We start from the raw sequence: 13,956 nt of genomic DNA, 5'->3' as shown, positions 1-13,956 counted from the left end.
GCTATACTTCCATAATCCAACACAGATCTTACTAAAGCCACGTACATTCTCTTCAAAGCTGAACAACTTGCTCCAAATTCCCTACCAGTGAAATATTTCATCAAATTTATTACTTTTTTACATTTCTCCTCAACTTTTCTGATATAGTCTGCCCATGTAAACTGTGAATCAAATACAACTCCCAGAAATTTAAATGATCCAACCCTTTCTAATTCTATCTCATACATCCTTAACTGCTTCCCTACCTTAATTCTTTTCCTGGTGAAACATACAGTTTGAGTTTTTTCTACTGAAAATCTACATCCCCAATCATAACCCCACACCACCACTTCATCAGTTGTATGGGATACAGAGAGAGATGATGAGAATTAATCTAAGGGAATTGGGGGTGCAGGAATTCACGTTAAAAGGGTTACTGGGCATCGGAGAGAGAGCGCAGGTCAGGGTACTTTTAGCTTTCTTAATGGATACAGGGTTTTTTTATAGGATAAGCAGGAATAGGGTACTAGGATGGCCAAAGAAGAAAAGTGTAGATTAGGGTGGGTGTGTGTGTGTGTGTGTGTGTGAATGGGTGAAGGGACTTAGAATGTAAGTCTATCATCTGATCCACACTCTGGAGCAGAAGGTGGCGGTAATATACCATTAAGCTGGGTGCCAACCGTCGTAAAACAAGAAGGAAGGAATCACGCTTTTGACAGAGGATGCAATATGTTGCACATTATAATTTGAAGCTTTCTAGTCTGGCGTTGTGCGGTCTATCAGGTCTTGGTTCAATAGTACAGATCAATATTAAATAACTAATTCTAACCAAGTTCTCATTAAGATTTATTATCGCTGACTGAGATCTCGTAAACATTGTGAAAATAGTGCAAAGGCATGAAGTTACTGTAAATCACTAAATATGTAGATATAATTGTTTGTTATGTACCGTGTTGATGACGTGGGCGATCATGGTCTTTCCATGACCATGATCGTTCTTGGCAAATTTTTCCACAGGAGTGGTTTGCCTTCTTCTGGGCAGTGTCTTTACAAGACGGGTGACCCCAGCCATTAAAGATACTCTTCAGAGATTGTCTGCCAGGCGTCAATGGTCGCATTGTGGTGACCCACTTTCTGCGTAGGCGAACCGGCTCACAAATAGCCAGCGCGCGGGTAGAGACTTTGGTAATGCACCTCTGATGTCATTTCTGCCCGGAGAGGGCGGGCGCTAGGGATTAAATGCCAGCGCCGTGAAGTTTGAATAAACTAATCTCGAAACGGCTTACCAACTGCGTGTCGTTATTTCAGCGCTGTGTGTAGCGCATCGCTACCTTGGTGACCCTGACGGTCCAAACGGGATTTGGACCAAAGATGACCGATTCTTCCATCTGTTCACGCAGTTTCGCTAAAACTGCCGACTTTCTGGACGCTGTGACCACACAAGTGGTTTAGCCAAGCAGAAGCCCAGTTCCAGATTCAGCAGATATCCTCTGATTCCATGCGTCACTACCACATGGTAAGCGCCCTTGACCAGGAGACGGTCGCCCAGGTTGCGGATTTCATATAGTCGCCCCTGGAAGAAGGCAAATATGAAGCATTCAAAGCGCAGCTCATTGGGACCTTTGGCCTCTCATGGCGTGAGCGGGGTGCCCGCCTGCTTCACTTGAACAGTTTGGGAGACAGACTGCCGTCAGTATTGATGAATGAGATGCTGGCCCGGGCTGACAGACACAAGCCGTGCCTCATGTTCGAGCAAGCGTTCCTAGAGCAATCGCCCGCGGATATACATCTGGGGCTGGCCGACGCAGATTTCAGTGACCCCCAGAGGTGGCGGCCTGGGCAGACGTGCTGTGGAAAGCCAAGAGGGAGAGTGTGGTGTCCGTCGGTCACATTACCAGGCCACGCGCCCAACAGCAGACCGGACCAGGCCCGGCAGGGGGGCGCACACAACACAGAGGCATGAGTGAGGAGGCCAGTGAACAGTGGTGTTTCTACCACCAGCGGTGGGACACAAAAGCCCGCCGTTGTCGCCCGGCCTGCAAGGGCCAAGGCCAGGGCCAGCTGCTACTAATGACTATGTCGGCTGGCCACTAGGACAACCTCTTGTGTGCCTGGGACAAGCAGTCAGGACATCGCTTCTTGGTCGTCACTGGAGCGGAAATCAGCAACTTGCCCCTGACGGAGTATGACACCCGCAACAGGAAGCCAGGACCCACCCTGAGGGCTGCAAACGGCAGCACGATACGGACCTACAGCACCCGCACAGTGCAGCTGCAGTTCGGCGCCAGCCGGTTCACGTGGGACTTCACACTGGCCGCAGTGGCCCAACCACTCCCGGGGGCGGACTTCTTGCTAGCTCACAGCCTGCTGGTCGACTTGCAAGGGAAAAGACTGGTACATGCCGAGACTTTCCAGACGTTCTCCCTGGGTGAAGCCAAGTTGCCTGCCCCACACCTGGACTCCATCACGCTGTTGGACAACGAATTCACCAGAATCCTGGTGGACTTTCCATTGATTCTGGCACCGCAGCTCATGGCAGCCATGCCCAGACACGGGGTACAGCACCGCATCCCGACCCAGGGACCACCCCTCCACGCCTGCGCACGAAGGCTCCCCCTGGAAAAGCTCCGCCTGGCGAAGGAGGAGTTCAAGAGGATGGAGGAATTGGGGATTGTCCGACAGCCCATGGGCCTCCCCCCTGCACATGGTGCCCAAAGCAGCCGGGGGTTGGAGACCATGCGGCGACTACCGCAGACTGAACGAGGCTACAACACCAGACTGCTACCCCGTGCCACACATACAGGACTTTGCAGCAAACTTGCATGGGGCAAGAATCTTTTCCAAAGTAGACCTCGTCCGGGGATACCATCAAATCCTGGTGCACCCTGAAGACATCCCCAAAACAGCACTCATCAGCCCGTTCGGCCTGTTCGAGTTCCTCTGACTGCTGTTCAGCCTGAAGAATGCCGCACAGACGTTCCAGCGGCTAATGGATGCGGTGGGATGCGACCTGGACTTTGCGTTCATCTATTTGGACGACATCCTTAATAGCCAGCAGTAGTCACCAGGAGCATCTGTCCCACCTCCACCAGCTCTACTCCCGCCTGAGTGATTTTGGCCTCACGATCAACCCGGCCAAATACCAGTTCGGTCTTGATACCATCAACTTCCTGGGCCACAGGATTACCAAAGACAGGGCAACACCTCTGCCCGCCAAGGTAGACGCGATCCGCCACTTTGCCCGGCCCAACATGGTCAAAAGCCTACAGGAGTTCGTTGATATGGTGAACTTCTACCACCGTTTCCTCCCCTCAGCAGCCCATATCGTGCACCCTTTGTATGCCCTGATGTCGGGTAAAGGCAAGGACATTACTTGGGACGAGGAGGCCGCAGCTGCTTTCGTTAAAGCCAAGGAAGCCTTGGCAGATGCCGCGATGCTGGTGCACCCCAGAACGGACGGTTGACCAATTGACCACCACCTACGACCACCCGAACTCAAGTACAGTGCTTTCGACCGGGAGCTGTTGGCACTGTATCTGGCAATCCGGCATTTCGGGTACTTCCTGGAAGGCAGGCCGTTCACCACGTTCACGGACCACAAACTGTTGACCTTCGCGTTCATGAAGGTGTCCGATCCCTGGTCGGCTCACCAGCAATGACATCTGTCCTACATCTCTGAGTACTCAACGGATATCCAGCATGTCTTGGGAAAGGACAACGTCGTGGCGGACGCACTCTCCAGACCAGCTATCCAGGCTCTGTCGCTGGGGGTGGACTGTGCAGCATTGGCGGAGTTGCAGCCGGCAGAGGACGAGATGCCCAGCTACAGGACCGCAGTCTCGGGATTTGCAACTGCAAGACTTTCTCGTAGGCCCAGGTGAGAGGACCCTCTTGTGCGATGTGGTGCATCGCTACAGCATAACCAGAACTTGAGATGTGCAGCAGCTGCTCAGACGACCATTCACCACCTGCTCCCGTGGCTTCTCATGACTCTGATTGGGGGGCTAAACGGGTGCTACCCCTTGCCCAAGGGTGACCTGCAGATAGTGGAGGGTAGGAGCACTTTACACCTCCTTTGGTATAGATATATCTCCACCACACCATCCAAAGCATGTCATACTAAAATCAATTAAATTCAAATTTAACCAGTTTTGGTCCTGATGCAGGATCCTGAAATGTCGACAAATCCTTCCCTCCTGCGGATGCTACTCAACCTGCTGAGTTCCTCCAGCAGATGGTTTGTTGCTGCAGATTCAACACCTGCAGTCTCTTGCAAATTTAAAATTATCTAATATTTTTTCTAATCTGTACTTGATTAACCTACCAGTGCAACTTTTGCAGTCTCAGCTAACAGTGTTTCCAATTTACCGAACTTTTGAGTTACAAATGGTTTTCAGAAATTGAACCCTCGGACGACCTGTGGAGTGCTGTGTACTTTAGAAAAGAACAGATCTCCCGCTCAGAGGAACATGGTTAGGGCTTTTGTGGTCTAGCACTGGTCAGCTCCCAAGGGCGCTGAATTAGAGTTCCAACCTGTATTATGTGCGGAATCAGATTTATTGTGTTTTGCCCCCTCACAGATATGCAGGAGAGATTCTGGATGAAGATATGTACCAAGGCAGGAACCTGATCAATAATCGCTCATTGCAGGCGTTGGTGGCAGGCCTGAAAGCTTACAGCACCTGGGAAAATCTAGCTTGTTTGCAGGATTGTCGTGAGTGCACTGGTGGTATGGTGAGTAAATAATGATTTTTATCTATCCTCTTCCAAAGCATATTATCAAGGAGGTCAGCTCTTGAGACCTGACCTGCAGAAAGAACATTTCAATCAGCAGGTCAGACAGCGTCTGCTCCCGAAGGAAGGTGCCTGCATGTGGATGAGGTCTCCTTCCCCCTCCCCTCCATCTTCTCGCCTCCCTGTTCTCCCACCAGAGGATGGTACTGGAGTCCTGGGTCTCGGGCAAGGTTTAATCAATGTGGTTTATGGATTGGACTCCATAGTTCATGTTCTGATGTGTTTCTGGTTTCTCATCGCTCCTTTTTGTGTTGCTATTCTGTGCGATATTTGATCTGGGCAGACCAACTCTGTGGCCTGCAGATAACGGACGAAACAGTGCTAGGTTGAGCTGAATTGATGCTACGTCCACACTAGACTGAATAATTCCATAACCAAAGCTTTGTCTCTTCGTTTTGACCCTCCGTCCACACTGAAATGGCGTTTTTCTCCCCCGAAAACTGAGCTTTTCTAAAACGCCCTTCAGAGTGTTTAAATTTGAAAACGCCACTTGGGCAGAGTAGTGTGGACGGAGTAACCGGAGATTTCTAGAAATGTTGTCATGACGTGCTGGAACATATGGTGGCAGCAGCACAGCATTTCATTGTTTTCCTGAACGCAACCCCCACACAACCTAACAATTTCAGAACAGACGGCAACGAGACTGAAGCCAGAAGAGTTAGAAATGTACTCACCAAATACTTTGACCCATAACTTACTGAATAAATAAGTATACTCACTTTGTCCTGTTTTCTGTGCTTGCTTGTATGAAGGTTGTTTACCTATTTATGCAAGTACTTCTCTGACAACAGATGTGTAACAGCCTAATGTAACATTGTATGGAAATACAAAATAACACTGATGCAGACATGTTTTATACATTTAACAAGTGCTTTATTAATGCAATAGAATCAGTCAGTTATTCAATGTTTGTCATCAGCCGGGTCATATAGCCTGTGAACTCCCTGTCGATTGCCTCCGTACGCTCCAGTATTTGTTTTAAGTCCTCCTGCGCGAGAGCCAACAGCTGTCCGTCGTTTGGCAATTTCCTTCTAAGTTTTTCTAGTCTGTAACTGCACAAACGTGCACTTTCACAGTGAGATTCGACACCAAGCATGTCACTTGTTTTCTGTAGACGTGTCCTGCGCATGCCCAGTAGGAGGAGATTCGCCCAAATACCCGCTTTAGTGTGGGCGGAACTATTTTCAAAATGCTTGGTGTGGACGCCTATCGTCTTTACGTGAAACCGGTGTTTTCAGAATTATCCTGTCTAGTGTGGACGTAGCCCGACTGTGCCTGAATTTTCCAGCGTCTTCTGTTTTTATTTCAGATTTCCAACATATGCAGCTTTATTTTGATTTTCAAAGTACTTTTCACCACTCGTTTATTTGATGTGCTTCATCCCAATAGTCGAAAGATTTGAGCTCAATTTCTAGGCTTTACTGTATGTTGAAAGAGATCCATTGTTGAGTATATCATATTTAAACTAAGGCCCTATTCATTATCTTTGGCCAGTGGAAAAGATTCCATGATGCTGACGAACAAAGCTGGTATCCTTTCTGGTATCCCGAGGCCTCTGAAACAGAGCTGACTGCCAGGAGCCGAATGCCCGCTGACAAATGGAAAAGCTATGGGCATGTGCTTTGCAGATCTACCTATGTAAACCTGCCAACCTGCTCTCAGCAGAATGGCCCTAGTGTGCCAGTGCACTGACACTTGCATGCACCACCCATGGAGAAAGATGATAGAAGCTTAAAGCTGATGAAACAATCCCCAAGGCTTTGCCACCTGTCAAAGTGTCAAGAACTGGGAATGTTTCTAATGTCACTACATTCAGAAACATCCATAAGTCATTAAGGATCAAATAAACTGCAAAATTAAATCTTATTTTTAAAAAATTAAATACTAAAAATGGCCTAAGGCACATTAACGATTAAGAACATGAAATGTTAAAACAAGCTCAATTAGTTTAAAGAATTAAATTAAGTTTTTAAAAAAACTTACTTATAATAATCATTATTCTGGACTTTGATTCAACAGGCAGGTTCTGTGGGGGTGACTTCAGGGTCACACTTTGCCCTTGAATGATGAGCCTTGCCACTGTGTTTGGGATTTTTGCACTCAAGTGGGATTCCTGTACTTCCTGATGTACTTCTCTTTAGTCGGAGACTGGCAAATCTGTGGAATTCGTTGCCCCTGGCAGCTGTGCGTGCCAAATCTTCATGTATATTTAAGGCAGACGTTGTTAGGTTCTTGATCGGTCAGGGCATGAAAGGGTACCGGGGGGAAAGCAGGAGATTGGGGCTGAGAGGGAAATGGATCAGCCACGATGAAATGGTGGAGCAGTCTCGATGGGCCAATTCTGCTCCTGTGTGTCATGGTCTTATGTTTACCGAGGTTAAATGCTGCCATAGTAATGCAAGAACTGCCAGCCTTTCTCAGCAGGTTTTGTCCCATTGTGAAGGTTAGCCAAAAAGATCCCCAAAAAGGAACAATGTGTTCAAGAGATGTAGATCAGTTTTATGGTAAAGGCATGAATCTTTGAACCATATGCAGTAATCCCTAACTTCAACAGACAACACTCACCTGGTGTGCTGCTGACAGTGAAAATGGGATTCTATAACGAGGGTTATAATGCGAGCTGTATTATGAATAAACTGCAGATCTTCCCCAAGCTTGAGTGCCCCAACTTATATAAAGCCAGTATGTTTGAATGAACATTTTGGAGACCAGTTGCCGTGGAGCTGCAGGCACAATGCTTTACAGTGCAGGTGACCCAGGTTCAATTCCCACCACTGTCTGTAAGGAGTCTGTATGTTCTGCTTGTGACCACACAGGTTTCCTCCCACAGTCCAAAGACATACCCATCGGTAGGTTAATTACTCATTGTAAATTGTCCTGTGATTAGGCCAGGGTTAAATCAGGGCATTGCCTGCTGGCTTGGCTCAAAGAGCTGAAAGGGCCTGTTCCGTGCAGCATCTCAATAAATAAATAAATCAATCTGCTGCCATGTGGGAACTCGGCACCTGGCTGCAGTTCAGAAGTTCGTGTTAGAATGGATCCCTCCCATAATGTGGAGTGGACCTGTAATTGCAGCATTGGCTATGGCTTTGGGATTTGTAATGCGTGAGGTAGGGAGAAGGAAGCAATGGTACTGGGATTGGAAATGAGAATGGAGAATAGGGACCTGAAGAACTGCAGCAGCAAGGGCTGGCATCTTAAGGTTCTGTAAAACCTGGACAGGGAGGCTTGGAGAACAACTGACAGATTCTCGAGTGACAAAATCAGGTATAATATCACTGACGTATGGTGTGAAATTCGTTGATTTGTGGCACCAGTGGAGTGCGAGTCATAAAAGTTACTGTGAGCTAAATAAATAGTGCAAAAGAAAATGAGTGGTGTTCGTGGACTTTTCAGAGATCTGATGACAGAGGGGCAGAAGCTGATCCTAAAATGTTGAACATGTTCATCTTCCCTGGTGGTAGTAACGAGAAGGGGGCGTGCCCCAGATGGTGAAGGTCTTCAATGATGAATGCTGCCTTCTTGAGGCATCACCTTTTGATATGTCCTTGATGGTGGATCTGGCTGAGTCTACAGTCCTCTGCGGCCTCTTTCGATCCTGTGCAGTGGAGCCTCCAGACCAGACAAGGTGCAACCAGTCAGAATGCTATGTAGAAATTTGCTGGAGTGTTTAGTGACATACCAGATCTACTCAAACTCCTATCAACATACAGCCACAATTGTCAACAGATAAATTGAAATCACCAAGCTAAGGGTATTTGTGGAATGCGAAGTGGGGTGGGAAGCTGTGGAGATAACTTGCTGACAACACCTCTATTAACATGGGTGAATAGCAGAGAACAAAAATTTTAATTCGGTGGAGGAACAAGAGGTGTCGCAAGAAGTATCAAGTTGCAACTGTCGTTCCAAAACTGCGGCCCTCTCGTTTGGGCAAGTGGGGGAACGTGAAGTCAGGTGGAGAGGCTTTTCATTGCCCCGTTAAGGCTATTTCGGTGTAATGATCTGCAAAGAGCAAGGGCCAATGATCTGGAGAGTCTAGAGCAGGGGTTCCCACCCTGGGGTCCACGGACCCCTCGGTTAACAGTAGGGGTCCATGGCATAAAAACGGTTGGGAGCCCCTGGTCAAGAGGGAGGTGGCAGTGAAGGCTGATCTGCAGGCTTTGTCCACAGATCATCAGAGCTGAGGAATTGGACAAGGGGGTTAAAGAGGGCATATTGCAACAGAAGGAGTGATTGTAAATTGTCAACGATCAGGGAGGGGATGAAGAAGAAAAGGGGATAGAAGTATAGGACAAGGTGTGGGATAGGAAAAAATTAGAATGTATTGTGAGGAAATCTGATTACGTAGGCTTGGTTATATAGAATACATTAGCTGTTAAAGATAGTGGTAGTACATAGAAATCTACAGTACATTACAGACCCTTCAGCCCACAAAGTTGTCCTCTCCATGTAACCTACTCTAGAAGCTGCCTAGAATTTCCCTAGCGCATACCCCTCTATCTTTCTGAGCTCTAGGTACCTATCTAAGTCTCCCAAAAGACCCTCTTGTATCTGCCTCTATCACCTTCACTGGCAGTGCATTCCACGCACCCATCTCTTTTTGAGTGAAAAACTTACCTCTGACATCCCCCTTGTACCTTTTACCAAGCACCTTAAAACTACATACCCTCATGCTAGCCATTTCAGCCCTGGGAAAAAGCCTCTGACTACCCACACGATCAGTGACTCTCATCATCTTATACACCTCTATCAGATCACTTCTCATCTTCCATTGCTCCAAGGAGAAAAGGCCGAGTTCACCCGACCTACTCTCATAAGGCATGCTCCCCAATCCAGGCAACCGCATTGCAAATCTCCTCTGCACTCTCTATAGCATCCACATTCTTCCTGTAATTGGGAGTAATGGGTATCAGAGGGAAGGTCAGAGGAGGGAAAGTGAGAAGTCCTTTTAAGAGATACAGAAGAAGTGACATCGAACATCTACGCATTGTTCAACTTCAGAGTCAAAATGCCATGGTGAGTAACGTCCAGAAGCAGTTTGAAGTATTGGAACATATTCTGTTGGAAACATCTCAGTGAGATTCACGATCCAGAAGCCTCCAGGAACTGATAAGATAGAGTTTTGTTGAAAGTCACATTGAGCTGCAAGAACTGTAGTGAAGTATATTTCAGACCTAGGGTATGACATCCTGATGTGGAATTAGACTGCAACTAGAGCTGAGATTCCAGAGGACCTGGCAGGTCAGCTACACCAATGTAGAATTAAGTGAGCAGCAGAATAGAGACATAACACTTAAAGATAGTGGATATAGCTGACTGCAGATGTCTTGCTGTCCATGTCTTCGTAACATGAAATTTTGGGAAAGGATCCTGGACTTTTTGAGTGGGGCCAAGGACCTCAGATTGAAAGTTTAGGGCAAAAATTACGGGAGCAATGAATAAGTAAGTTTGTTGTGCAGTCTCTGTGTTTAGTGTGGTGTAAATGGAAATTTTCAGAGCTCTCCAAAGAGAATTGGATGGACAGTTTGCAGGGCTATATGGAAGGGGTCAGGATAAAGGCCCCAACTAGATTGCCATACTAGTATCTGGTACAGGCTCAATGGACTAAAGGGCCAAAGGATTGCAGCAGTCGCTAGGTGCACAATAAGTAGCTGAGTGGGGAGCTGACTGCTCAGTAGTCGATTTCCTGGCAAAGAACTGTAACAAAAATAGCTGAATGGTTTTATGAGTAATGTCAAAATCCCCAGCTTGTGGAAGCCAGAGGTTTGGGATTTACATTAGGAGTAGGATTCAGTTCAGATGAGTTGCACCTCGAAGAGGGGGCCATGTTTCCGTGATGTGGCTGTGTAGGGGGTGGAATAAAAAGGAAGAACCCCTTTTATCATCATGTTCCCAGCAATATTTTTTCACAAAGCATCTACTCATCTGCAAGTATCCTACTTAAAAATCCACGTAGAGGTGGGTGTGCAGATAACCAGTACTGACTCAGACAATCTTTAATAAAAAGTAAATGTTCATAAACCAACAGAATTACCTGATAAAGCAATGAAGCAAATCCAGTAGGAGCTTGTTTTTGGACAATTTGAATTACAGATTTGGTGAGGGAGTAAGTAGTACTTTGAGAAAACAGCATGTTCTTTTTTTTATATATTAAGACCTGTGAAATTTTTCACTGGTGCACGCTTGGATCGCTCCAAGCGTGGAGCGGATTTGGTGAGATCGCGAACGGTTTCGGGCTGCACCGGGGCCCGTGTCCCAGAGCAAGGCACTACCCAGTGCTGGGGCAATTTAAACGCCGGCTCAGATAGACTGGGAAGCCCGTGTGTGGAGGGAAAGGGTTGGGCTGGTTTCCCGTCTCTGCGAGTTTTGCAGTGTTCCTGCCCTGCTGAAATGATGAGCCGAGATGGGATCTTGGGCCTTCTACTCCAGTTGCTCCAGATCTAAGGATTCAATCCAGTTTGGAATGCAGCTGCTTCCATCTGATTTTTGCATGATATGCCTGTGTGTTTTTCCTCATTCTTTATTCAGTGGTTACAGTCTTTCTTTTCTTGTTAATTGGGTTCTTTGAGTTTCTTGCTTGGTGGCTGTCTGTAGGCAAACAAATCTCAAGGTTGTTTGCTTTATACATGCTTTAATAATAAATGTACTTTGATTTTGATTTGATTTGAAATAAAAATATCAGATGAAAGCGTTACCAGAAGGTAGTTTGAATGATCCGGTTGGACTGTGACAGCGAAGGATTTGTTTGAATTCAGACTAAAACTACATAAGACATTTGTTCCCCTATTGTGGCATTGTTCACCTGAGAATGTTGTCATGCTTGAAGCTGTTTTTTATCTAGTTAATAATTGATAGTTAATATTATCTAGTTAATAATTCATCTATCTGTGCGCACCATTCCTTAATTCAGTTTAAGATAGTACACAGGGTCCACATGTCAAAAGATAAATTGGCGCATATTTTCCCTAATATAAGCCCTATTTGTGACAGATTTAATGCAGAAGTGACTACTCTAACTCTCATGTTTTGGTCCTGTGTAAGCTTAAATAATTTTTGGAGGGATGTGTTTAGAATACTATCCAAAGTTATAGATGTGGATGTTCAACACAATTCACTTTTGGTAATTTTTGGGATTATTCCAGAGGAAGCACGTAGAGTTTCTGCTTCCGCCCAACATGTGACAGCTTTTTCAACTTGACTGGCTAGGAGACCTATCTTGTTACACCGGAAAGATTCTAATCCGCCTACTGTTTTTTATTGGCTCTCCTCCATTATGTCATGTTTAAGTTTGGAGAAAATTAGAAGCTGGACGTTTGATACATCTTTTAATTTTGAGCAAGATTGGCAACCCCTTTATTCAATATTTTCATGTGATTTAATTTATTATTTATTTATTTTTCTTTAGTTTCTTTAGGGAAAATCTTTCCTTATCCGCGAAGGTTCGGAAGTGACTGGAAGGATGTTTTCTCTCTTTTTTTTCTTCTAATTTTATCCTCAAATGGACTGCCCAATCTTTTTTCTTTTTTTTTTGTTTCAGTTTAGTTCAGTGGGTTTTTTTTTCCTTCTATTAAATAAAATTTCCAATTTTTTTCAATAATTTGTTAAGAGGAGTTGTGGTTTCTATATTATATTTTATATATATATATATATATATAATATAATATAGAAACCACAACTCCTCTTAACAAATTATATAACAGCGTAACATTATACTTATCTGATTTTGACAATATATACTTTTCTTGCTGTTTATATGTCTTTTGTATCATCTGTTTGCTGAAACTTTTCTGATTTGTATATTTTTTACTGGAAAATCAATAAAAAGATTGAAAAATGAAATGAAGCTGTTTTTTCTTTATAACAAGGGAAACCAAGGAGAGATTAAATTGTGTATTAAACTGAGGAGCTTAGATGGGGCACGTGATAAGGATGCCCCCATGTTGGCTACCCCGCAGAGTGTTATACGGCCAGCTACATCATAGTTGATGCTCAGCTGGAGGGCCGAAGAAGCGCTATAAGGATCAGATGAAGAATACTTTAAGGAAGTGCAAGATCAGACCTGAGGACCCGGAGGATAACCATATAACCATATAACAATCACAGCATGGAAACAGGCCATCTTGGCCCTCCTAGTCCGTGCCGAACCCTTAATCTCACCTAGTCCCACCTACCCGCACTCAGCCCATAACCCTCCACTCCTTTCCTGTCCATATACCTATCCAATTTTACCTTAAATGACACAACTGAACTGGCCTCTACTACTTCTACAGGAAGCTCATTCCACACAGCTATCACTCTTTGAGTAAAGAAATACCCCCTCGTGTTTCCCTTAAACTTCTGCCCCCTAACTCTCAAATCATGTCCTCTAGTTTGAATCTCCCCTACTCTCAATGGAAACAGCCTGTTCACGTCCTCTATCTATCCCTCTCAAAATTTTAAATACCTCGATCAAATCCCCCCTCAACCTTCTACGCTCCAATGAATAGAGACCTAACTTGTTCAACCTTTCTCTGTAACTTAATTGCTGAAACCCAGGTAACATCCTAGTAAATCGTCTCTGTACTCTCTCTAATTTATTGATATCTTTCCTATAATTCGGTGACCAGAACTGCACACAATATTCCAAATTTGGCCTTACCAATGCCTTGTACAACTTTAGCATTACATCCCAACTTCTGTACTCAATGCTTTGATTTATAAAGGCCAGCGTTCCAAAAGCTCTCTTCACCACCCAAAAGACTCCACTTTAGGGAACTATGCACAGTTATTCCTAGATCTCTCTGTTCCTCTGCATTCCTCAATGCCCTACCATTTACTCTGTATGTTCTATTTGGATTATTCCTGCCAAAATGTAGAACCTCACACTTCTCAGCATTAAACTCCATCTGCCAACGTTCAGCCCATTCTTCTAACCGGCATAAATCTCCCTGCAAGCTTTGAAAATCCACCTCATTATCCACAACACCTCCTACCTTAGTATCGTCGGCATACTTACTAATCCAATTTACCACCCCATCATCCAGATCATTTATGTATATTACAAACAACATTGGGCCCAAAACAGATCCCTGAGGCACCCCACTAGTCACCGGCCTCCATCCCGATAAACAATTATCCACCACTACTCTCTGGCATCTCCCATCTAGCCACTGTTGAATCCATTTTATTACTCCAGCATTAATA

General features: G+C 45.4%; 1 protein-coding gene across 7 annotated transcripts in view; it reads left to right on the top strand.

Moving 5' to 3' along the window:
* The window catches only part of acoxl (acyl-CoA oxidase-like), a 358,948-nt gene that overhangs the window by 175,874 nt on the left and 169,118 nt on the right, over nt 1–13,956 (top strand). For all 7 annotated transcript variants that reach the window (XM_059982889.1, XM_059982890.1, XM_059982887.1 and 4 more), the window contains one exon: nt 4,560–4,713. In XM_059982889.1, coding sequence (XP_059838872.1) covers nt 4,560–4,713 — 154 coding nt within the window. The remainder of the gene's footprint in view (nt 1–4,559; nt 4,714–13,956) is intronic.

Source organism: Hypanus sabinus, chromosome 10 (genome assembly GCF_030144855.1).
Source record: "Hypanus sabinus isolate sHypSab1 chromosome 10, sHypSab1.hap1, whole genome shotgun sequence".
Classification (NCBI taxonomy): domain Eukaryota; kingdom Metazoa; phylum Chordata; class Chondrichthyes; order Myliobatiformes; family Dasyatidae; genus Hypanus; species Hypanus sabinus.
Note: the sequence above shows the minus strand (reverse complement) of the source record. Positions and strands in the feature narration are given on the sequence as shown.